The sequence below is a fragment of the Hippoglossus hippoglossus genome, chromosome 14, assembly GCF_009819705.1.
Source record: "Hippoglossus hippoglossus isolate fHipHip1 chromosome 14, fHipHip1.pri, whole genome shotgun sequence".
NCBI classification, from domain to species: Eukaryota; Metazoa; Chordata; class Actinopteri; order Pleuronectiformes; family Pleuronectidae; genus Hippoglossus; species Hippoglossus hippoglossus.
In genome coordinates this window covers 14,253,096-14,279,114 of record NC_047164.1, presented here as the reverse complement: position 1 = coordinate 14,279,114, position 26,019 = coordinate 14,253,096, and the positions used below count along the sequence as shown (strand labels likewise).

The 26,019-nt window shown below is 40.8% G+C and overlaps 2 protein-coding genes across 7 annotated transcripts in view; both read right to left on the bottom strand.

The window, feature by feature from the left end:
• The window catches only part of LOC117773981 (spectrin beta chain, non-erythrocytic 1), a 48,237-nt gene extending 41,213 nt beyond the window's left edge, over window positions 1-7,024 (bottom strand). For 2 of the 3 annotated variants that reach the window (XM_034605949.1, XM_034605950.1), the window contains exon 1: window positions 6,352-6,868. The gene's annotated coding sequence lies outside the window, so the exon portion shown is untranslated. Of the gene's footprint in view, window positions 1-6,351 lie in introns of all 3 variants that reach the window. The other variant, XM_034605952.1, reaches the window with a different exon arrangement.
• An 8,472-nt stretch (window positions 7,025-15,496) lies between these two features.
• Window positions 15,497-26,019, bottom strand: part of ltbp3 (latent transforming growth factor beta binding protein 3) — a 35,514-nt gene continuing 24,991 nt past the window's right edge. For 2 of the 4 annotated variants that reach the window (XM_034606764.1, XM_034606765.1), the window contains exons 19-29: window positions 25,045-25,173; window positions 24,548-24,718; window positions 24,204-24,284; window positions 23,359-23,487; window positions 23,107-23,244; window positions 22,881-23,021; window positions 19,460-19,588; window positions 18,053-18,214; window positions 17,881-17,970; window positions 17,612-17,740; window positions 15,497-16,813 (exon numbers count right to left, since the gene is read on the bottom strand). In XM_034606764.1, coding sequence (XP_034462655.1) covers window positions 16,662-16,813; window positions 17,612-17,740; window positions 17,881-17,970; window positions 18,053-18,214; window positions 19,460-19,588; window positions 22,881-23,021; window positions 23,107-23,244; window positions 23,359-23,487; window positions 24,204-24,284; window positions 24,548-24,718; window positions 25,045-25,173 — 1,451 coding nt within the window. In that variant the 3' untranslated portion in view covers window positions 15,497-16,661. The remainder of the gene's footprint in view (window positions 16,814-17,611; window positions 17,741-17,880; window positions 17,971-18,052; window positions 18,215-19,459; window positions 19,589-22,880; window positions 23,022-23,106; window positions 23,245-23,358; window positions 23,488-24,203; window positions 24,285-24,547; window positions 24,719-25,044; window positions 25,174-26,019) is intronic. The other 2 variants (XM_034606766.1, XM_034606767.1) reach the window with 2 other exon arrangements.

Below are 26,019 nucleotides of genomic sequence, written 5' to 3'. Positions count from 1 at the left end.
TTAATCACGTACTATAAGTTGGATTTTTCTGTGCTTCTGAAAAAAGAGAAGAGTGAAATTGGGACACAGACGAATGCCTCGAGGCTGAACCCCAGCTTCTGACCAGACACACATCAGGCTATTCCTCACAGCAGAGTGACACCAGCTAAGAAAGCAGGACAGTGCCAGCAGCATTATAGGCAAAGCCACCACCTCTTTCTGTCTCACTCTCCCTCCTCCCTTCCCAGACCTGCTTCCCTTCACCCAGCTGGCCAGTTTGTCAATGCACCCGTTAATGAGGGAGAGAGGAAAAGAGAAATAGAGCCCACAATCAGTCCCCTGCAGGGAATTAGGCCTGTGCACATTAGCCATCCACACAGCCACCACGCACCAGGGGAATAGGCAAGACACACACACACACACACACACACACACACACACACACACACACACACACACACACACACACACACACACACACACACACACACACACACACACACACACACACACACACACACACACACACACCAAACAAAGGAGCTATTACCCTAGCCATACAATAACTACCAAAAGCCATAGTATGATATTGGTATTTAAAATACACTTTAAAGAATTACATTTTAAATATTTTTGTGAAAACGAATTATAACGGCAGTAAAGAAGCCAAATTTACAGCCACGTTTACATAAATTTAATTATATGAATTTAAGCTGAGGTGGCACCTCTGTGTTGCCCCATAATCAGCCTGCCTGTGATGCCTGGATGAGCCTAGAGGGTGCGGTGGCAGATCCCAAAATGCAGTGCACAAAGCCTGCCCCGCCAAGCTGGCCCCATACAATGGAGGAGTCAGCAGAGAGTTGAGTCCAGCCGTTCGAGCCTTTCCTGTTTGCAGAAATGAAGCAGCCAGAGGCACACACGTATCGGAGGCCCCTCCACAGGCTGCTGATCCTGACCTGAATGCCCAGCTGAATAGGACAGCAGAGGTCCTTTGTTGACCTGTAGCATCACATTCATCAAAAACTCAAGCAGCCAGAATGCCCGCCACACGCAGACATGCTCCTTTGGTTGAAGGCACCAGCTCTGACCACAGCAGAGTGGTATTTAACTATATAATTTAATTTTATATAGAAGTTTGTTAGCTTTTAATCATAACTGAAAGTAAGTTAATATAAGTTATAGTTTTTAAAATAACTATTTGGTTTTCAGCTGTCAATCATATTTATACTACATCATAGTTACACCATTTTTAAAATCTATCAATACAATACAATATTTGTGGCAATTTCACTCTTAAATTTCAAGATTTCATTCATATCCAGATAATTTAGAAAATTCTTATTAAAAATAATTTACAAATGTATCAGTGTAGAAATGATAGAAACAGAACCTAATGACATCTTATGGAGGTTCCACTGTGTTCTATAGCTACAGCTGGACAATGAAGAAGTGCCAAACAGTGCAAACAATATCTGTCCTATATCTCATACCCAGAAGTGAAGTATATTATTTGAATTTAAATAAGACAATACTGTCTGACACCGTCTTTTTAAATGATTCTTCAGTGAAGCAGTGCAGCATTGACACATCACAAGTTAGTGGGGGAAACCAGATGCTTACTTCAGTCAATGAGAGGCATGAGCAAACAATAATAAGGAGCAAAACAAGTTTCACTGTTGGATTTTACAAAACATTTTCTGAAGAATAAACCACAAAAATCCAACTGATCCAAATGATATGCATATCACAATTTCTATGCTTTATAGTGAAGCGACCCTGATATATCTTCATTATCTTCTTCACAGTCAGGCAAATATGTTAATTTCAAAGAATTACCCTATAAATAAAAAGACTATTTTCTAGCTTAGCTTGTGCTCTTAAATACATTTGGCTGGAAATTGCAGTAGCAGCATCGATCTACGGCACTGAGAGAATTAAAAACATCAGTGAATTAAATTTGGATCAGGCAAATCCACTGTGGATTGGTTCTTGGCATTTTAAAAACACACAAGACACAGTGCAGGCATTGGGCCTGTTGGCACATCTATAGGTCTGCTCCTGTGTGTTAGGGATCTAATCTTGCACCCGGTGCAAAGCAGCGCCAAGCGCAACAGAAGAGTGTTTGCCAGACTAATGCAGTTCTGCTAGCACCAACTGAACCACACCTGGAAAACAAGCTGCATCATAATACCACCATCTGTTATTAGATGCCTTGAAAAAGAGCAGTTCCAGGAATAAAGAGCATGCTGTAAATATAACTTTAATGGTGTTAAGTACTGTAAATACAGAAATTGAAGAAGTTGTTAAAAACTAGACATGTTTTCCAGATGGTTGTGTGGAGGCGGCTGTCACATGTGACCCTGCCATGCCCGTATTCCTCTCCCTAAGCCACTGAGCATTTATCCGTGTTTGTCATTCCAACTTTGACTCTTACATGTTGCACTACAGTTATCATTGTGTCACCAGTTTTATAGCTTACAAGCCTAAGACACAAGGTTTTGGATTTATCGTTTCTATGGTCAAACTCATACTTGACAAGGGCAGTATTTCCAATATTCCCAAAGGAAAGCTGGATGCAAATTTTATAAAGCCCAGAAAAGTGCATGCTTTGCTTTTAAGTCACATTTTGTGGAGATAAATTAGCTGTAACATTTGTGCTGATTAACATTTTTTCAATTCTGAAAATGAAGATGGTATTTACCAATGAGTAAATGCTCAAATATATCTCCAGTTTATCAACTTTTAATGAACAAAGTTATGAGTCTTATCAAACCTAATCTAAATGGATAAAACTTGTAAAAATAGTTCATAAGCTCCATGGGTTGTAAGATTTTCGAAGATCTCATTTTAAATAATATATTTTAAAAATGTAAACTACTATGCATTTTATTTTCCAAAGCTTCAGGTCCAACAACAGTTAAAGGTCTCCCACAGGCGTGGGTGGAGGAAGGATAATGATTCTCTTATTGTCTACGTCATGGCAGCAGATTAAGAAAGAAACATTTTGACCCGGAGTCAACAGTCACTTTCTAGCCTTCACAACACAGGACACATGTGCCAAAAACCTTCCAGGGTATGTGAATAGATTGTCTGAACAAAAGCACAATACCACCCAATACTGAACCCTCTGATGCACTTTGAGATGTTGCAGAACAGAGATCTAAAACACAAAATGTTACATGAAGAACTGCACATCAGGAAGCAGCACCAATTACACATGACATGCACTGGGTTAGTGATAGTGTTCACTGCAGCACAATGAATGTGTGAATAGCAGGAACTGAAAAAAAGCTTTTTTGAGAGGGATTTTGAGAATCAGCACTATGGGGGGCCCACATTCACAGTGCCGTTCCATTGTTGAATGCTGTTCATGTAGACAGCCATCTAGCCAGCCAACAGTTATCTCTCTTTTATCTATCATCACAACCCGTCTGTCTCGCCGTCAAAAAGGCTCTACAGTTTTTGCAACAGGGCAAGAACTAGGCAACAATTCCGAGGGCAAGAATTATCAACAAACGTACTCAGCAAAGTCAAAGGATGCTGTTGATGTATTATATTCTGTTTGGTTTTTTTGGTACGTATTCTCTCTGGGATCACCAATGCAGAGCTAACTGCTATGAATGACACAAAGGATCACAATAACTACCCAAGTACCCAAGTGCATTTTAAATAACAATTACAGTGTTGTTCTCATTGTAATTTTCACATTTAGTGTTCAGTGCTGTATCTGTATGTGCTAATATCACAGCAGGCCTCTGCAGCTAGATTTCAGCCACAGCACCATAGGGATGTTGTTAATTATTAAATATACTGCATGTGGCCTACTTTAACCTTACACCGAATGCCGCCTGCAGACAATGCTCCGCGCATCATTTCAACCAAGTGAGCAGAAAGAGAAAGTCAGCATGTCGCCCTCTGCTGGTACCAATTCAAACTTACTGCAACCGTGTGTGACTTCTCAATGCATCTCATTTGCAGACCATTTACTTGGTTCTTAATCGTGTTGGCATAGTGACTATCTGTGCTGATTTGTAAGGTAAACTTTTAGTGGGTGTAGAGATGCTGAAAGAAAATATTCTCCATGACATATCCATGTTTACTTGGATAAAAGGTTCATCGAAGGAGGCCTCAGTTGGATGCTCCATTTTTTATATAGTGTATGATGAGTGTACTCTGCACAAAGTGGCTGCTTGGCTTAGAGACAGTGGAACAGGAAGCAGCAAGAACCAAATATCAATTATCAGACCTCTAACAAGAAGCAGTGAAACATTTAGAAGAGAGGGGTACCAAAATAATCTGTTCTCCTTAATACCTTTGTCTATTAGTGCTAAACAAAAACAATAATTTGCTGAGGATTATCCAATGCGATGTCAAGGCTGTACCCATCATTGTGACAGACAGTCGAAGGCAAACTCCAAGTAGGAAATTAAAAAGATTCAGGATGGAAGTCATTAACAGGAATTATTAAGAATGTTAAAGGGATAGTTCACCCAAAATTGAAAATTCACCCATTATCTACTCACCACTATGGTGATGGAGGGGTGGGTGAAGTGTTTGAGTACACAAAACCCTTTTGGAGTTTCAGGGGTAAACAGCATTGCAGCCAAATCCAATACAATTGAAGTAAATGACTCATTCTTCAACATAAAAATACACAGAAAAACACCACCCCTCCATCGGCATAGTGGTAAGAAGATGAGTGAATTTTCATTTTTGGGTGAACTATCCCTTTAAGAAACAGGAAAAACAGCAAAAAACATGGATACAAATTAAATAATTATAGTTTATGTTATAGTTTAATACTTTTGTTTATTGCTCATTTAGCTGCCTTCTTAAGTTAGACATTAATCTAAACTACAACTCTGTTTAAGTGATCTAATTTCAATTAAATAAATGTTCAGGTCACAAAGCAGAGGAGGATGTGGAAGTAAAGGACAAGGCATTTTAAGTTTAACAAAACGAACACCTGACCCCCCTCTAGATGACTGTGATTTATTGCATTAAGCTTGCAATCAATGAGCCCTGGATATAAAGTCAGCTGAAAACCAGAGGTGTGTTTTATTGAAAGACACTGATAAGAGATCAGTGATTGTTTTCCTGATGGAGACATCTTTATCTCTTACCAAAGTGTCCTTTAAACAACACATATATCCTGTGAACAGTCCTGGTCTAGAAAAAGCACTTTGTAAACGTAAGTGAGAAGACAGGTTGGTCAATGGTTTGTTTTTAGGCAGCGTTATCCTCCCCTTTAACTGCTGTACAATTCTGTCCAACAGTGTCTAATCCATTCGGCACTCTTTCTCTCTCTCTTGTTTCTGCTTTCAGAAAACCATCAAATAATATCCATCCATCGTGAAACATAGTCCTTCATCACCAATTCACTACTCCTGTTCTTCATCAGGGGTGTATGTGTGTGTGCCCACGTCATTGTTATACAAAAACCTCAAAGTAAAAAATAAAAAAAGCTCAACAACAATGATGATTTAAAAAAGAAAATCTTATTACATTATTATGGCACCCATGTGTTTTATATATTCTACCATTTTTTTCTTCAACGGGGTGATGCTGTCTGAGGGCCACGAAACCTGCTCCTACACGTGGTGGCCAGCCAATGTCAGCTCTGATCATCTGCTCAATTAGAGGAACGGTCTTTAAAAATGCTTAATGGGGGACGTGAACAACTTATCGTAGCGGTGAGCCCTCCGCGACCACTCATGTGTACCTGATGCATCCCCCTGCTATGACTCACAGGCTATAGGCCAGGCACGCAGAGTCAATCTCAGTCCTGTATCACAACATAACCACACAAGCCCCACAATGTCGGGAGGAGGGAATCAAACAGCGGCTTTTACACCGTTCTACTCCACATCTCGGCGTGGTTGGAATGAAGAATCTGGCTGGGACCTCGCGGCGGCTCGTTTGATAGCAGAGGTGTTGAAAGGCAGGAGAGATCCACAGGCTGGAGAACACGCAGATAAAAAAAAAAAAAAAAATGTGGCTGCGTTTGACAACCGATTCAAACAAAGGCAAGAAGACACAGACAGATAGAGAGAGAGGAGGTCCCCCCCACCCCACTAACCAGCACCCGCAGTCAGACCACAGCTCCACCGGGCTGCTAGCTCCCACCAGGAATGAATGAACGAGGGGGTTTACATTACACCAACATCTGTGTCAGAGTGTAACACACAATGTGTGGGTTATGTGTGGGCTTGGGAAGCTAATAGCAGGGGGATGCTAGCAGGAGTCACCTGAATATCACACACACACACACTCCCCCCACCCCCCTCTTTTCATTAGCTTTGTTATTAGTGGTTAGCCTGCTGGTGATGCTAGCGGTGATGGAAACAAAGATGTACAATAAAACACGCTCACCTCTTGGTTTGTCTTCTGGAAGAAAAAAAGCCTGTCGCTGTGGTGTAAAAAAAAAAATTAAAAAATCTTCCTCCGCCACCGACCGAAGCTAATTCGAATTTTAACGGTTAAAAAAAAAAAAAAATCCCAGGTGACGCTGATAACGTTTCTCCGTTAAATCCGCATCCTCTGTGGGGAGAGAGAAAAATGACGAATCCCCTCCGTCGCTGCTGCTGCTGCTGCTAGCACCGGTGCAGAGCGTTACGAAACCGCGACCAGTCTTTTCTTCTCTCGCTCTCTCTGTGTGTGTCTGTCTATCTGGCTTTCACGCCACCGGGGGGGAGAGGAGACACGACGAGCCCGTGTTCAGGAGGCAGGTGAGAGGCGGATATCCGCAGCAGCAGCAGCAGCGGCAGGAGCAGCTTCTTCCCCGCGCCGCCGAGCATCCGAAGGGCCGAACCGTACCGCGCGCACTCCCGCTCCCCGAGCTCCGGTTCGACAGGGAGAAGAACGACGAGGTGGTGGCGGTGCTGGTTAGGGGTGCTGGTTAGGGGTGCGTGTGGGTGCGTGCGTGCGTGTGGGTGTGCGCGTGTGTGTGGTAGGTGGGTGGGTGGTTGAGTGGGTGGGTGCTGCTGACCCCTCACAGTCACATGGGAAACACCGTCCTCGTTTCTCACTATATTCTTCACAATAAGCGAGGGAGGAAGATGCTCCGTGTGCGTGTGCGCGTGTTCGTGTGTGTGGTGCTGTCCCTGGTGCTAAAGCATCTAAGAAAACAGAGGGGTTTTTTTGTGTTTCAAAAAAGCCCCTTTCAAAATCCATCTGTCTTTGCACGCTACAAAGAGCAGCGCTGGAAAAAAACTACAATGTACATTGAATTGATTTGAATGTATTGAAATGACAGTGCCCATCTTAGTTTCGAAGGGTGCGCAGTGGCGGATCTAGGGTTTTCCTAAATCGGGGGGGGGGGGCCAGTTATGTGTCTTAACATCCACGCACTGTTGCTGATTCAGTGGGGTGCACACTAATGTCATTTCTTGTTTGCTGTTAGTGCTATAGCATCACACACTCTACGCAGAGAGCTCAACACACTGCAAATTAAAAAAAACATAAAAATAGACAACTATATCAATTTGACGACACGTGCTGCAGAAAGTCCCAACACATGCAAATACAGGAACGAGCTGCAAATTGTGAAAGCGATAACGGAGAGGTTTCCAGGGGACCCAAAAGAAGTGATGAACCTGGCTCTATAGTTCAATGCTTTGTGAAGTTCCATCACCACTGACGAATAGGAGACTTCAATAACATCACAGTAAAAAAATAATATACAAATTGTCACATTTGTTGTTAGTATTGTTAGTAAGTGACAATTTTTTTTTTACTGACAGGACAGTAGCTCTTTAGTTGCCAATCAGATTTTAGCTTAGGCCAATGCCCCCCCTGGATCCGCCCCTGCCAGGGGGTCTCATAAACACAATTACAAAATTGACAAACATGCAGCCAACAGCACTGCATACAAATACACAAATACAGACCACTCGCTCACCCTCTTCCACCCACCGCCCCAGACCTCAGCCACTATATCGAAAAAATCCTATAAATTAAAGGCACAGACAGGCTGTTTTGAGATGAGAAAGATAAAGATGACCTGAAGTAGAAAGAGGTAATGGATCTCAAAATGAGGAGGATTCTACTTAGAGGGAGTTTTTTATGCTATTTGAATGATCTACTTATGTACATCTGATTTCTTTGGAAATTTGGACCAAAAAACAGGGATATTGCAGTTGCCTGAGTGGATATGAGGACAGACATCAAACCAAAACAAGGAAGGATAATTTGATTGGTGAATGCATCACCCTCATTCAAAGCACACTTAAACATCTCCCTGATCCTCAAAGCTTCAAAGTCTCCAGGCATCTCCTTTATAACTGTTGAGGATTTTTTTTAAGGGACTCAATAAATAATTCATGAACAACATGTCCCTAGTGGCTTTGTATATTCATGCATACTGTATATCCTACTATATACATACATGATACTGTAGGATCACAGTATTATTCACTGAAGCATCTCACCTTGTAGTCACTTTCTATTGTGTCAAAATATCAATCCATCCATAAATTGTAGCTCTTTTGGACTTTGTGACTTTGGACCACAGGAAAAGGCTGTTTAGCGTACACACACTGGGAATACACAATCCCAGCTGGGGTTTGAACACATAACCCTTATTACTGTGAGGTAACAGCGCCAACCACTGCACCACCATCCTGAGACAACAAAAAATACAATTGCTCCAATCTTGATTTTTCAGGATTCGCTCCGTTCATTCCAGCGTTTTCCCTCTGAGGGTCTGCTCCAGCACTAAATTATTCCTGAGACTCGGTGCAGCACCTGGCGAGTGTGTGTGTCACCGGGCAAGTCATCAAGATCTGGGTTATTCATAAAGCCCCTGGAAGATCCTCATGCAAGAGAGCTTCTGGACGAGGAGAAGTGTTTCCCCCCCCTGTGTCTGTCTCTGTTACACAGTGGGTTATAATGTGTGCAGTGATTTGACGATTAGAGTTGGAGAAGATCTGGACCCTCTCGAGAGAAAATGATGTTGGGTGTCCTGAAGAGCGACACTGGCGAGGGTACCCACACTCCATCACCGAATTTATATTTGTGTTCTCTGCAGGGTGTGTATCTGTGAGTATGGGTGTAGCTGAACCAACAAAGTGGTAGTGGTGAGGGCTTTATGGGATGATGGGTCTCTTAGGGAGGGCCGAGCAGTTTGGAAAATAGCATGCTACTCATTATAAGCAGTTAGTGGTAATGAAAAAACTTTGCCGTGTTGTTAGCGTGGTTCCGGTGTGCTGCATATTTGCTGTAAACTTATTATTGCAGTTGAAGCTTTTCCAAAAAGACGGGGTCCTCTGAACTGCAGCTATATCATTGGCTTGCAGTGCCAATGAATTTCATCAAATTTGTGATTGTTCAAAATATTTGATTGACTTTTTAACCTCAGTCAAAAGACTTAGTTGACAGTGGGGTTGATGGATACTTGAGGTGAGGGGAGGCTTTAACTCTGTCAGTCAAAGTTATGGGAAAAGTGGGTGTTGTCACTTTTTATGTAATTAAAATTGCCTGGGGTTTTAGTGGTTGGACATTATATTTTTTGATTGGTATCTGTTTTGACAGAAATACAATATTTTGGATTAGATATTTTTAGGATTTTAATCTGTTTATCAGCCAAGTTCATAACATTTATTGTCTCACTGTCCCTGCTGAGGTGGCATCAACCAAGGCCCTTAATCTTCAACTGCTCCAGCGATGCTGATTAGTGGCCGCTTAATTAGACTGTGGTTGCACTGGGCCTCCCCCGGGTGTAAATGTTTTTAACTGTATGACTCTGACCTAAAAGGCCTTGTTGCTGTCTGAATAAATACATTTTATATTTTAAACCTTCAGTTACATTATTACCTCCACTGAGGAGATTATGCTTTCACCTGTGGCTGTTTGTTGGTTTATTTGTTCGTTGTTTGTAAGCAAGATTACACAAAAACAACTGAACAGATTTCCACGAAACTTGGTGGAAGGATGTAGTATGGGTCAGGGAAGTACCTTTTCAATTTTGGTGAAGCTCAAGGGCCGGATCAAGGATTTCCCCCCACATTTTTTGACATTGCAAAATAGGGTGTTTTTCAAATTTTCAGGGTTTTCCCAGGGAATTATTCATGGATCTTGTTGAAAAAAATCCGGAATATTTGGGGAACTAATATCTATAAGTTAGTTGAATTGAATTGAGACTGTTGGGGCTTGGTGGAGATATGCACTCTACTGTGGGCCACTTTAGTTAACTAATTATTACTTTTTTAAATTAATGTTATATTCATAAGAGCCATATAAAAAGGTGTGCTCTTATAAATACCAAGCAATACTTTTGGCCTGATACAACCCCAAATTGCAAAACCTCAAGTTCAGGTGGATTTACATTTTACTTCCCAGAGGGTTAACTATGAAACACATCAGGTTCTCTGTCCAGATCCTAGACAGTAAAGTGATTAGGGCTAAAACTAAAGCCCCGGGGCTTCAAAAATCACTCATCTGAGCCGTGTGCTTGTGGGTCAGCATTGACAGCACACTAACCCCCCCACACACACACACACACGCAACCTGTTTACTCCCCCGGCCCCAGTCCCCACCCCGGCTCACAGGCCCACACCCCAGCAGAGAGCTCATCCACAATCCACCATGACAAAGGGAAAGAGCTGAGTGCAGGATATAAGGCTGCCGCTGGCTGCCAGAGTGTGTCCAGCACAGTGCTTTCTGCAGATTGCAGCAGTTTGAGCTAAATCCCCCTCTGTCTGCTCACTATAGACGGGACATGGACAGGGTGGGGTCACCATCAGGGCCTGCAGTGGGCCAGGGTGGAGTCGGGGGGGCCTTGTGTTTGGTAAAATCGGTGCGACTGTACAGCTTCACAGCCGCGTGGACATGATCTCCATGTTTTGTTTTTTTTATTACCTCAGGATAAGGAGTGTGACTGATATTCTCAAACTTAAAGCTGAATCATATGACTCCAGTTGGTGGTCATGGAGGGGGGTCTGTGTGCTGCCCTAATGTGTCTGAGGGAGAGACATACACAAAGAAGCTGAAAGAAGCATAGTGAGGGTTTACTCCAGATACTGTAAGCAGGTCTCTGTGGCCTGGAGCAGCACAGTAAACATATCCAAAAATTAGAGTTAAAAGCCTGTCTAAAGAAGGCACATTCACAAAGTAATCAGTAGCATAGACTGTACTGCATTTCCTCATCCAGCTTTCACAGTTGCAACCCCACAATCAAAGTTGACTGTACTTCAAACATGTCTTTGTTATCACTGGGTGTTTTACTTCAGATTCAAACCCCTTTTCAAAGAGCATAATTCATCCTAACATGCTACTTTTATTTTAGCTGATCCACCCTATATGCCGGCCCCGCTGGGTTTGTTTCCTTATTAGCATCTCTAACACACTGAGAACGGTTCTCCCAAATTTGGCCAGACATGGAAATCTCTCTGTGCTAAAACATTTCACTTAGCTCAAAGTGCCGGGGACGGTTTATTTATTGATGAATCTTAGAACTTATGTATTTATGTTTATATATTAGCAAGAGAGTTGATGTTTTATCACTTCTTGTTGTCTTTTTCTTCAACACTGGCTTGTGTAGACAATCCATACTTCCTCTTTTTATTACCTCCACCAAGGAGGTCAGGTTTCCATCTGCATTTGTATGTTTCTTATTTGGCAGGATTACGCAAAAACCACATAACCGATTTCCAGGACATCTTGTGGAGGGGTGGGGCGTGGGCTAAGGAAGACCCAATTAAACTTTGGAGCGGATTTATAAATGGGTGAATGCAGGATTTATTTCTTTAAAAAAGAAATCCGACACATTTGGAGAACTGGTTCCTCTGTGTGAAATGTGGTGCAGCGTGATTGAGTTTAGGGGGACTGTTGGACCTTGGCCGAGGTTTGGTTGTAAAAATCAACTACTGCAATTACATGGATATTGATGACTGAACTGAACTGAAGTGACTGTCTGAGGGCCCTAAAGATGCTGTGATGTTTCTAACTATAAACTTGAGTCGATCTTTACGAGACCGCTATGTAGCAGTCATAAAACCTCAGATTATCTGGGTGTGTGTTTGCCAAGTCACAGATGTGAAATATGGAAGTCATTAACAAACATTATCATTATCTTGTTGTGTTATGTCATGTTGGATCCCCATCTTCCAAAGCTTTATTTGACCGAGAAACAAGAAAGTTTGGTAGCTGCAGGCTGCAGCCATCAGGACCCAGCGGGTTATACTCCGGTCAATGTGACCTAATAACAGGTATTTATATCCCCCTACCACCTTTTTGAGTCATCTCCCAAGGACAACTGGGCTATTTCTGTCATGGTTCTTGCTCATCCTCTATCTCTCCCGTCCCTTTTCTTATCTCACTTCCTCCCTAAACTAGTTGCTGGAGGTCACCCTGCTGTTCCAGTTTAAAATTACACGATAATTCGACAGAATGAAACTAGGACGGTGAGGAGCTGTGGTGCCACTATGGTGCAACGTGACTCAATGGGCTCACAGGATGAGGACTGTGTATAGATCTGGATTTCCTCAGAGGGAGTCAGACAGACAGCTTAGTGACTTATGACACTCATTAGTTGGCCGGAAAATCAGCAGAAGAGCTGTTTCACATGCAGCTAACATTGTTAAATCACATGATAATGCTTTACTCTCAATCATATGTTGCCTGAGAGGATTTGCAGGTGGAAAATAATAGTGTTTAGAATAAAACACAACAGGAGTGGCAGCCAGTCTAAAACAGACCTGCAGCATCTGCACATGACGCAGAGGAATGAAAGAGGATACAACGTCACTGGCACCTTTCAAAATGTTATACTTTATCCTTCTATTAATTATTATGTTCATTATATTGCACCAACGTCAGGAGAAATGTTTTGAAAGACTTTTCCAGACCTAATAATTGACAGGAAAAAAAGTTTATTTAATTGTAATATCTTTAATGATGCTGACACCCATGAGATTAGGGTGAGTTTTCCTCTTTTTATTGTAAATTTAAAGTGGAATGAGCAATTCCGTTAGAATAGAGACAGTATAGTGCAACATAGTGAAGTGATAGTACTCAATTACTTGATGAGAACTGTGCATGTATTATACTATACTAAATGTTTACTATATGTGTGTAAATGTCTGGGAATAATTAAAGGAGTGATCTTGTGTGAAAGTTACTGTTTCCTCCATAGTGTTCTGCAGTGTACGTTCAGTGTGTAAAAAGTCATTTGTTTATCATTCAAGGACATAAAACCCCTATAAATAGCTTCTTATCTCATGGATTATGTCATTACTTAGAAATATACTCTCCTCCACGAGAGATGACTTCACCATGCTGCACACATGATGACAGTGAAGACCCAGTTAGACGAACAGAAAACGTGTTCAAAAGTGGCTGCACCAGTACCAGCAGCTCCCTCTAGTGGAAGCTCTTGAGGATTTGCCCCATTTTCAGAAAATATAAAATCCCTTTTTGGCTGAAATGTGAATGTAGGAAAGAATGAAGAGAACTATTGATTTTATTAATACACCTGATAGTACATCAACACCAGTTTGAGCAACAAAACTAAACGATCCTCTGATTGAGGACTTAAATATTTTTCGTTTTGATTAACTGATAAACTGTGGGACAGATAGTGTTACATACCACAGCTGATATTTTGTGTGGGTTGCAAATGATCTCTTCAAACATTTCTACTGCCTCCATAGGACATTATGTGAAGAGGTGGGGCACGAGGAGGAACCATTAATCCTTGGTTTGGATCCAGCATTTTCACTTTCCACTGATTCCCCGCAGAATAATTCATGAATCTTAATGGAAAACATCAGACATATTTAGGAGACTGATATCTCTGAGTGTGTGAAATTTGGTGCAGCTTGATTGAATTTAAGGGGAATGTTGGGCCTTAGCTGAGGTATGTCCTCTACTGTGTGCCATTCTAATTTGTTGATACTAAACCACTAAATAACTGTGTTACTCTGTGTGGAACTGGAGTAAGAGTGCGCATGAATTAGGACATCTGTAGCTTCGTACAAGATTTTCACAGACCAGTGAATAATTAAAGTCTAATTCAATATTAAAATATGTTTGGACAAAATCAAACTCAAAATCCAATCAGCCTACAAATTAAATTAAGTACTGATTGATTAGGGTAGATTTGTATGAAGTCAAGTTTCATTTTCATTAAAGTGATGCCATTAAAGCAACACTGCATTTGACAGACTGAGGGAGAGTTGATTACTAAGGTTTTGACAAATAGATTTATTATTAAGAATCAGAGACTTGATGTGAATCAAATCACAATAGAGGGATTTTACAGATGCCTTATTTAAAATGTCATATTTACAGTTCCTCTGTTTGATTGTCATTTTGAGAGTGGATGCAGTGCTCCACCAGTACGTGATCCTCACTGCGCAGGGGTCAACCTCCACACACAGATGCTCCACCTGTGGGGAAACACAGTAACATGGATTGACATCATGTGCCGTATGAATATAATTGTATGTACATTATGTCAAATATGTGTCACCATCTGGACACTGACTGTACGGTGTGTTCACAGATGAACTGGATGACGTGGGCCTTTTGGTGACGTGGTCCTCTGTCATAGATATATTTAGTCTCAGCTGGATTCACTTGCATTGATGTCATCATTTTAATGAATAACACTACATCATGGTGCTGACTCTGGATTTTGCTGGCTTGTGTTACTGGCAGGAGCTGTAGCAACATAAAGAGGCCACAAGATGGTGGTGTTCTACAGGTGGGTAGTGTCATCTGTGGTGAAACAACCCCCACTGAGGTACTGCTTTTATTTTGTAACTGCTGTAGTTCTCTGATAAAGTCACACTGAAGTCACTCTCGACTCCTGAACCTGAAGAAAACCCTTAAAGCTAAAGACTGATGTCTGAGGTTTTGGAGAAAACAAACCCACCCCTCACTCCTCCACACGTCTCAGTGCCCTCAGACTACACTGATATCAGCATTTACCCTTTAATTCCTCTGTCAGCATTAGTAAACCTGCACCGAATCAGCAAGCAGAAAGACACATGCACTAACAGGCTGACTTTACACGATCACAATGAGCTTATATAGAAGAAAAGAGAGCATGTTTAACTACCCTTTCTGCTTCTTCTTCTGTTGTAGATTTGTACATTACAGTTATGAGCAAAAATAAACTACCAAGTCACTCTTTAGAGTTCGAGCCTAAGACCAGGCCCAAGAGTCATCTTGTGAAACCACATTTCAATTCACCAAATCTAGATTTTTATTTGGATCTGCACCAAATTGCTCACACTCAAAATATATAATTTTTTTCCATCAAGATCCAAATCTTTTCTGTCTGAGAAACCAACAAAAATGTTGAAAAACACCCTTTCTTGCAATGAAAGTGAAAAAAAATTCTTGTATTCACCAGTGATCCGGATCTGGACCAAACTTTTATAGACTCTTCCTTGGGTCATACGCCATCCCCTATATAATATCATGGAAATTGGTTAAGTAGCTCTTGCATAATCCTGCTAAATAACAAACAGAAACAGAAACTCCTCGGCAGAATGAACAACAAAAGTGAAAATGTGTTTTTAAAACGTTTTACAACTTTATTAAAATCAAAATCTCGTTTAAAAAAGTATTCAGAACCTCAAGTCACTACTTTGTAGAAGAGTCTTTGGCAGCAAAGTGACTTCCATTTGTCCGCTGCACCATGAAGGCCTCTATGATGGAGAGCTGCTGGGAGCAGCGTGGTTCTTCCAGCGGTTTGTCTCGTCTCTGCGAGAGGCTCTGTCGCCGCTGGCTCCTCCGTCACCTCCCTGTCTGAATTCTCTCTGAAGCCACAGTATGAGTGAACAACACAATGCTCCAAAACACAAGAACAACAAAGACATGACTGGTTGACATCATCTTTTTTTAAATTCAATTCTTCTCATCGGAACAGCGTCTTTGGTTTTCTAAATACTTTGATGCAGCATTAATGTCAATGAGTGTCAAACATTCTCGGATTTCTGGAATAAGCAAATATTCCCACTACATTTATTGCTAAGTGCATGTCCTTTCCTTCTAGCTTAACAAATACTTAAGTGTACATGTCAATTTATACAAACACTTCAGCCTTCTCATATCAAACAACATCAACAAATAACAACAACAAGGGGTGGGACAGGGACCATTCTTAAAGAAACTGACAAAATGTACAATAACACAAAATCAAAAGTGTGTGGTTAGAAAAGTTTAGAATTGAACATTTTGTTGACTTATGGGAATGTAAAGGGAAATGTCGTCATATCATTTAAACGTATACAAATATGAAATGGGCTGCAGCAGAAAACCTGGTAGGAAAATATTTCCTTATTAAAACAAGAGAGGGCTTGACATCAGCATTTCAAAGTAAGAGTTGAAAGATCAATGCAATAAGGAAATTAAAAGATGAAGAAAATTACAAAAATGCACAATTTATACTTAACAAAACAGTTTAAAAAACAATAATTACAAACAATTAAACAAACATATTACTTGTCTGAATTTCTTTAAATGTGAAATGGTGGGGTGAAAATTAGTTTGCCATTGATATGTTATGTTCTATCATATGAGCCCTTCCTACAATCAGGCTCCGGACGAGAGCGTGCTTTTTAAGGTTCACTGCACACAGTCCCATGTTTGTTCTGAGAGACGGAGGTGCATGTGTGGGGTAATTGTGTGTTTTGCAAACTTCCGACAGGCATAAACACAGGGACACGCAGAGGTTACCGAGTCCTGCGACGAAGGCATATGTTTGGCCTGCGTGTGGCCACGAAGCCGTATTTGCAGAAGCACTTGTATGAGCCGGCGGTGTTGACACAGCGAGCGTTCTTACAAGGACTGACACGAGCCCCTGGCTCCGCACACTCATCAATGTCTGAAAAAAAGATGAACACGAGCACTCATCAGGTTGTGTCAGCTAGAAGACAGTAAATCAAACATTGCTCAATAGTGATGAATACAAGGTTGATACATAAACTAATTAATGTTAGCAGCAACTGTAAAGTCCTTGAAATACAATAATGAATTCATATCACCCTGCGGTTCTAATCCTCCCCCATCCAGTGCAGTTGCAGTCTACATTCCTTTTTTCAGACTGAGTCACCGTGACCTTTGACCACTGAAATCTATTAATCTTTGGGTCCAAGTGACAAATGGTCAAAATGTGCAAAAATTCCCTAAAGGCAAACTGAAGATATCATGTTCAAGAGGCCAAAACATATTTTTTGACGCCACCTTGACCTTGGACCATCAAATCTTAATCAGTTAATCTGTGAGTGTAAGAGAACATTTTAGCCAAATCTGAAAGGATTCTCTCGAGGCCTTCTCAAGATAACATCTTAACGAGACAAAAACATGTTTTGAGAGGTCACAGTGACCTTGACCTTTGACGGCCAAAATCGAATCAGTTCATCCTTTGGTCCAAATGGACGTTTGTACCAAATTTTGAAGAAATTCCCTCGAGGCATTCCAGAGATGATGCGTTTACAAGACCAAAAACGTGTTTTATAAGGTCACACTGTCCATGACGTTTGACCTTTGATTCCCTCAAGTTATTTTGGAGATATCGTGTTCACAAGAATGGGACAGATAGACGGCATAAAAACATAAAAACACCACAGTATTTTTGTAGTTTTAGTCTAGTGAAGTATAGTATTCATGAATAAGTACAAACCTATACAGCGGGTGCGAGAGTGGTCCAGCCTAAAGCCTGTGTTACATTCACACATGGTGCCCAGGTAGGAGCGGACACAGCGGCCATTTGCACAGCTACATTCATCTGAATCCTCCTCTGAGCTGTCGCCTGTTTTGGACACACAGGCAGGAGAAAAGAGAAAATGTGGGATATAAGACATAAGCAAATTTAATACAGGGCTCATTTAATTCCATATATTTTAGCATTTCATATAAAATATTGACTGCAGAGAGGGTGTGCGGTTCTACCTGGGTTGTAGTTGGCGAAAGCAGCGAGGAAATCCTGCTCCCCATCAGACTCAGTCTCCAGATGCATCTCACACAAACGACTGAACATCTCTGAGCACAAGGAATGAACATTTTTAGATTTAAGGCAAAATGGAAAAGCTGAGCGTGTCAGTCGGGACAGCAGCTTGCTCACCCGAGTTTCTGGGTGGACATGTGTTGCACTCGGGCCCCCATCCGCGGCCGTAGTGGCAGCAGCACTCTGAGTAGGTCACCACCATGCCGTTTCTCGGCTCGCTGCAGATCAAGCCCTCGTCAACCTGCAGGAAGCACACGTCCTTGTGGGCTGCAGTGCGATCTGGGTTAAAAAAAAACATAGACATAAATGGTTAAGTGTCGTCAGATTTACATAAGGTTCATTACAGGAAGTCACAGTCAGGCTGTTTGAAGATTAATATCATGTAAAACAGTATCTTACAAGCCAGTGGAGAAAGTGCACAAAAAATTTATAGTAGGTAAATTTATAACTTTACAGATAAACGTAATTTCAGATGTTAACAGCATTCGAAGATGAAAAATCTATAAAAACAAAACATCAATACACAGACACTATTTTAAGACTTTCTCCATAACTGTTGCATGCTGAGGTTTTGAACATTGAAATGTTGTTTATCAAGCAGACGTAGCAAGAACCACTAAGTACATAAAATTTACTTTTTCCCTTTATAATCTGTGTATGCGTGTTACAGGTTGGTGTTAGAGAAGGTCAGGAGCTTTTTCCAAATATGCAGCTGCAAAAGTGCAGAAATGAGTCCGCCCAATAATACAGTACGTATTTGTGTAGCCTACAGTAGCTATAGAACTTTTTTGTTTTGCTGTGCCACACAGAATATTAATAGATACATTAAAAGATTTAAGTCCATTTTATTTAGATGAAACTACTTATTTGCACTTAAAATTTGAATCTACAGTTAATTTAAAGAAAACCGTGTTTAAAATGCTATCATCCTTAAAGTCTTATCAATGAAGTGTCCCTATACATAACATATATGTAGAGTATATATGTTACGCTATTACATATATACGCTGTTACAGTCCTGCAGTGTTAATTACAGATGTAAAACCAGCCATGACCATGACATGCGATACTGTGCTGTGAATCATCTATCTTACATCAAAATTAACCCTACAGAGTACATTCTCCACTAAATGAGCAGCTTTTAAATGCATTATCTGTCTTTTCCCTACCAAAACAATGACATTTTACAATATACATTACGCAGACAAAGGAGACACATGCGAAACATTCAGAAAAATGGCTAAAATCACTTTTGCTGACACTGATCATACTCTGATATTGTTTTACCTGCAAAGCCGTATACATATTTAGTTTTGGTATCTTGTTTTGGTATTTATCACTTAAGTGGGTGAGAGGGGAAATGGTGTAACACAAAAGCACTACAGGCTGCATGGGGACACAAATTAAGAAGAATTACAAAGAGCAACATGAGTGGCAGATGACGACGTAAGCCAAAACTCATTTTGATCAGTCAGGCTCAGGCGAGCTAACACTAATTTGTTTTTTAGTTTTTTTTTTACCCACCGTCATAGACGCACTGTTTCAGCGCTGCACTGAAGGTGAGGGGCGGGTCGCAAAAACAGTGAAAGGAGCCGGGCGTGTTCTCACACCTCCCATTCTTACAGTACGAGGGGTCCTGGCACTCATTCACATCTGCAAAGGGCACCACAGACACTGGTTACAGTATGAACATCTGCTTGGAGCCAGCTCTGGTTGGCAGGTGGTGGACACAGTAACACAAGCATCAGTGCAGTTGAGTTCAAGTTCAATTCAATAGTTCTGAAATAAATTCTCTGTTGGATGCAGAATTTCTTACACTCGTTGTATTGGCTTGTAATGTACAGTGTTATTGTGTCCATCACCTTTATTTAAAGTTTTCTTACTGTATAGGCCTCTATCATACATGTTGCATGCATGTTATTTCCCTCACCTGTATAAACTGAACTCTTGGTCATGCACTGTACAGCTGGTCTGTAGTTAACATGCAACCACACTGTGCTCCATGCATAAAAAAGAGGGCTGCAGGGTAAAACAGGAAGCTTGGCTGCAGCAACACATCAACTGAGGAATCTGTATCTGTCAAGATGTTTGCAGGCAGTTTGCAGAGAAAATGAATGACAATGCCAAGTAGGCAGGTGTGGGCTGAAACAGAGCAGATACTTGGATGAGGATTACTTCTGTACGGGGGAGTGAAAAATTCAATAGACTGATGTGGTGTTTAATATTGCTGTTGTTGTTCTCAGTTTGGGTTTACTCAATATACTTGAAGTGGGTCTAGTAGGGGGCATACTTATAGTTAAGTTAACAAATACATAATTATTAAAAACTACACAGGCTGAGAAAAAGAGACTTAGAAATGCTCTTTGAATGCAATGGAAATTAGCTCTTTTATATTTTGTTATTCTTAAGCCACATATTCTTCCCTCTATATTTTTTGCTTTTATACTCATACATGTCAAATTTTCTCTTTGATAATAATATACAGTATAACCTGTATTGATGATTTAGTTGATTTTGAAAGTTAAGTCAGAGGTCTAGGTCAGTACGGTCATATTCACTTTCATTCACGCCCTTAAACTACAAATCCAGAGCTTTGTGTTTCTCAAATTAACACTTTAATGACCAAAGCCTGTCCCTGGTTTTAAGCTCATCAGTCTGTCCACTTTTCAATTTCTAGTCATTCATCCGTGCCTTGGTTGCTGTGGTAACGGAGGCCTCTGTACTTTCTATTCTCAAGAATCCAGGACTCATCTGAAGAAATGCTGAACACTGGCTCCAGTTTTTATTTAACAACAACTACTACCACCACAACTCCTTTGTTCCAGTGTAGCGTTCGGCCAACCACACCTCACCACCACATGGCTTCAGAGTGATACTGTACACCATTCCTACATATCAAGCCTTTCCAGGCGTCATCCATCATCCAGCAGGAGGAACCCAGCTGTGCTGCCGGCATCTCCACGCTCTGACCCTCGTACAGCTTACAAGGGGAGAGAACGGCCCTATCAAAAAATTTAGCTACAGAGCTGGAGCCTGTTACTAAGCGTATACGTTACATCTGGTTGCACTCAGCTCCATGTACCACTCTGGTTGTAAATAAATCGTGTGAAGCGTTAGAAATCTCCGTCACAAAACCGCTTATGTATATAATTTGAAACAAGGTGAGTATTTTCAGATGGACGTAGATTTAGATTTCTCAGAGGGCAATTCAATATTTTTTAACTGCACCAGCCATTCAGACAGCAATGACGGTAAATTGCAAGAGCAACTAATCACTTATTGTTAAAATTAGATAACACAGGACTTCATGAAGCCTGAACTACTCTGTGGGTTTTTAAGACTTTCTGTTTATTAAATCTAAAATAAAGATGAGGACTGAACTGCATTAAAAGAAACAACACATCACGTGATGGTCTTCAGGCTTTATGGAAAAAATATCTGAGGGAAGTAATAAAAAATCCACTGATAAAAAAAGGGGTGATGAAAATGCACGTGAACTGAAAAATGTAACCGAGAAAATGGATCTGAAATGAAAAATGTAACTGAGAAAATGGATCTGAAATGAAAAATTTACAGATTAATCATCGAGTGATTTGTTTCATTTGAAGCTGATTTGTTGTGTTATGATGAAAACAGAACTACATTTGATCATTGTCCACATCTTGACATTTTATCGTTTACCTTTCACTACACAAAATTGCCATTTATCATTTAAGAAAAGTCGCCTCAAGGGTGAAAGTAACATAAAAAGAACTGGAAAAAATGGAAGTGATGAAAATGCTTACAAATTAATAATGGAGGAAAAAGCCTATAAAAAAGCACACGCCCACACAGCTCAACTCTCAACCTTTTCTGCCATGAGTTTATGCCTGAGGACATTATTCACGAGTTTGTGGGCGCTGCTTTTGATTTATAGTTCAGTCCGAATTTTAAAGAATTACATGTTGAAAATGATAAATTTTCAGTCAGTTAGGTGTTGTGAATGATGAGTTGTGAAACACAGCCCAGTTGATTATCAGAGCAATGTAGTTTTGAATAAAACGTCAATTAGTTTATCAAATCAAATGACAATATATCACTCAAATTTTCCATTCCCAATTTTCATCACTTCCATTATTTCCATTTTTTTGTTACTTCCGCCCCTGAGGCTACTTTCCTTGAATGATAAATGGCAACTTTGTGTTGTGAAGGATAAATGAGGAAAACGTGGAAAAAGATGGAAAACATGGTTCTGTTGTCATCATATCACAAACTGTTTTAATCAAATCACTCGATCATTCACTTAATTTTCCTTTTCACATCTGCTTTCAGTTCACATGCATCTTCATCACCTCTGTATTTATCAAATAATGTTTGTCACTTCCACCCCTAATAAAAATATGTTATGTCCATTCACTATATGTAACTTAGACCTTGATTTAAAAAGCATGTTCTGAACTGGTTTATTTATTGAATTATTTTATTTTTACTTTGTGTGGTTTGTGTGGTTTTAGCTCAGGATGACTATTATAGATCCTCTAACATCAACATCCTGCCGCCGCGGTTCGTAAAAACATAACATGAGGTGCGTTTAAGGTTGTTCCTATGTGGCGTTATGTGTTTATTAAAGACTCCAAGTGATAAAAATAAAAATAAAAAAGCCCCTTTCAGCCACTTAAAATGCATGGAAAACATTTGACATATTTAATATAGAAACTCACATAATTTGTGAATTAGTTCTGACTACACAAAATGCTAAGCTTCATGTTTCATTTTCCTGTTCAATATGATAAAAAGGGTCCTTCACTGTCTTTGGCTCTGAAATCAGTTTTATCTACCACAAATGCAAAGAGCAAAAACTAAGATTTCTTTCAGATTTTTTTGCGTTTTCCAGGATAACCTGCCGTTGCCCACCGCTGCCTTGTTGCTCTCTGTAACCCTGGCACTGCAGGGGGTCTGCACTCACCAGCCTGCTCCTCGGGAGTCACACAGCTGTTGCGGTCAGTGGCCAGGGTCCATGGCGGCGAGCAGATGCAGTAGTATGACCCCGGGGTGTCCACGCAATGGCCGTTCTTACAGTTGGCCCGGTCCCCGCACTCGTTCACATCTGTGCGAGCAAAGAGATGAACTCAGTGTTCGACATAATCCCACCAGTAGCTCGGCAAAATGGGAGAAGATGCCAGTGGACTCACCTGCTACTATTGCCATCACACACTTCTTCTTGTTGGAATCTGGAGTCCAGGGACGCTTACAGTTGCAGTAGAAGGAGCCCTCGGTGTTGACGCAGTGGCCGTTAGTGCACAGAGACTCGTCGTGGCATTCGTTCACATCTGAGGAAGAACATGCAAAAGCAGAATCTGTAATGAGGCCTCTGCAACATTGTTCTGTATTCTGTGTGAGGATCCATTGAAGTGTCATGTTTTCCTGTGTATCCGATCGCTCACCAATGCACTCCAGGAGGTTGCCGTCATAGTAGAAGCCCTGCTGACAGTAGCACTCGTAGCCCGGCAGCGTGTTCTCACAGCGGCCCTTCTTGCAGATTTCATCAGCAAACAAAGAGCACTCGTCGATGTCTGCAGGCGATAAAGGAATAATCTGTCCTCAGTACTTACAGGAAGTGTTGTTCAATGCAGTGAGGTCAGTGTGGGGCGATCTCATGAGTCACGACAACGGTAAACATTAGGAACTGACAACACACAGTATTTAGACAAGGTTAAGTACAATTACAGTATTTAATTCAGGCACGACTGTGATCATTTTAATGTTTAGAGCCCAATCGATATATTGGTTGGCTAAAAATATGTGATGTGAGCCTTTCACAGAAATGTCGTTATCTGCGTATATATCTGCCAGCATGTAAGACTTTTATTTTACAGATTTAATAACGGAGGAAAGATGTACATTTGTGTTTAAATTTCACACCCTTTTTTTTTTTTTTCAAGTTAAACATATTTGGTTGTATGTGTGTTTATTTCTTATTTCCATGTACAGTTACTTATAATAAAGTTTATGGTTAAACTGTAAAATACTAAACCTCAATGACATTTCTTTGTCACAAGGGTTCGACTATGACATCATAGGAATCATTGCAATTCTATTTTTAAATATATGTAGCAGCAAATATATCGGTATCGTAAATGTTTTACTCCCTAATATCAGTATCAGCATCGACTCTCAATATCCATATTGGTCGGGCTCTATTAATGTTATACCACAATGGATGCTTTGGTTCAAATAGCTGAATATTTCAGCACTGTGTAGCCCTGGTGTGTGTTAACAAAATATGTACCATGGAAGGCAGGCAGGCTGTACTGGAGTCCTTCTTCATTGTAGAGACCCTGTCCGTTTGGACACAGGAAGTGGAACTCGGCTGGGAAAAGAAGACCAAGAGGATTTTAATAACCACTGCATGAGATATAGATACAGTGTATGGCTACAATAAGGCTGCGTAACGCTAACGTTTAAGTAAACCAGAAATTGAATTCCCTATAATGGTGTTAGCACAAGCTACAACCATCATCCAGCCCTTGAACACACAGTATTTTCAGACTTTGAGGCTCAGGATGATCAATAATCTTCTGTAAGACTTGAATGAGTTTATTTGCATGTGTACACAGTAGAGTGTAAATGTACCAGAATGGGAGACCGGACAGGGGTAGATCTCACAGTGGTCTCCCCATCCCACTCCAATGGAGCAGCAGCACTCCTGCTTGGTGACGTTGGTGGCCAGGACGCTGTCGCAGAACACGGTGTCGTCGAGGTTCAGGTAACACTCCTTCTTCTCGTCCATCAACACATGAACGGCTGCGGGAGCAAACGAGGTGAAACAGAACAGGATGATTTAGCGTCTAAATCCAGCGACTAGTCTTCACCTTTAATCTGCGTTCCAAGTTGGTCTTCGTTTTAATTTACAGCTCTAAAAATCTGAACTGGGTCATGAAGAATACAGGATTTGGTCATTTATGACTAATGATTATAATTGTTTGGCTTATAGGCTTCAGATGTGGTTTACATTTGAACAGAAATGTTCTGGGTTTGGGACAAGCAGGGATCAAATGTTCAGGCCTGGTTAAAGCTCTGGGATGAATGAGGGTCAACAGTAGAGCAGGAGGGAATCCGTGCAGGCTTACCCTCACAGCTGTGTTTGTCCTCTGAGAGGACATAGCCGTGCTTGCAGGCGCACACATACGACCCCGGTCTGTTCTCACAAGAGCCGTAGGGCTGGCAGAGAAATCTGTCTGCAGCACATTCGTCAAAGTCTGAAAAGGAAATCACACAGGTGGCTTTAAGACCTGGTTTCTACCCAAACACCACGTGAGTTGCAAACAAATAGGTTTTCTTCTTTAGCAAAGTAAGAAAACATTTTTAATATATAAATATTGGCCAATGTTGTGCCATTGCATGAACACTATGGAGTTTTTATCTATATTCAAGAACTTGGTCTTTCAGGTTTTGTAATGCTTTCAGTCAAAACCCTGCGCTCACACTCAAATAGCTCCTGCTCGTGCTTGGTTTTGCTCTGCTTGTGCTCAAACTGCTCTTGCACTTTGTCTGTACGGATGTTCTGTGCTCCAGTTTCAGCTCTTCTTCTCGCGCTCAGAATTCTTTCGTACATGCGTGAAACATCTGCTCTTGGTTTTCGGGACAATTTAATTTGTCAACACTACACCTGGAATTCTGTTGGTTGGGGAACTTTGACAGACTTGTTGCACAAAAAAATCCAAGAGCAGACGTTTCACACACGAGTGGCTTGAGTGCTAGGAGAAGGGCAGGAAATGGCAGGAAATCTAAGTACAAACAGGGGCTATCTGAGTGCAAGTGCATGGTTTTGAGTGACAATATTACAAAATAAACAGTGAAATGAGTGCTGCTCTCAAACTCATATAGAGATAGAAAACACGGTACACTACTTATTAGGTAAAATCCCACAATAGAGATGTTTAGATTACAATGAATTAATAATTATTTACTTTATCATGCAGAAAATAAAAGAAGACAAAGACAAATGTGTCTTTAACAGTAACATCAGCTCCTAAAAGAGTTGAATGAGATTTTGAAAGGTTAAACATAAGGATACAAATTAAGACACTGCAAATAAAATCAAC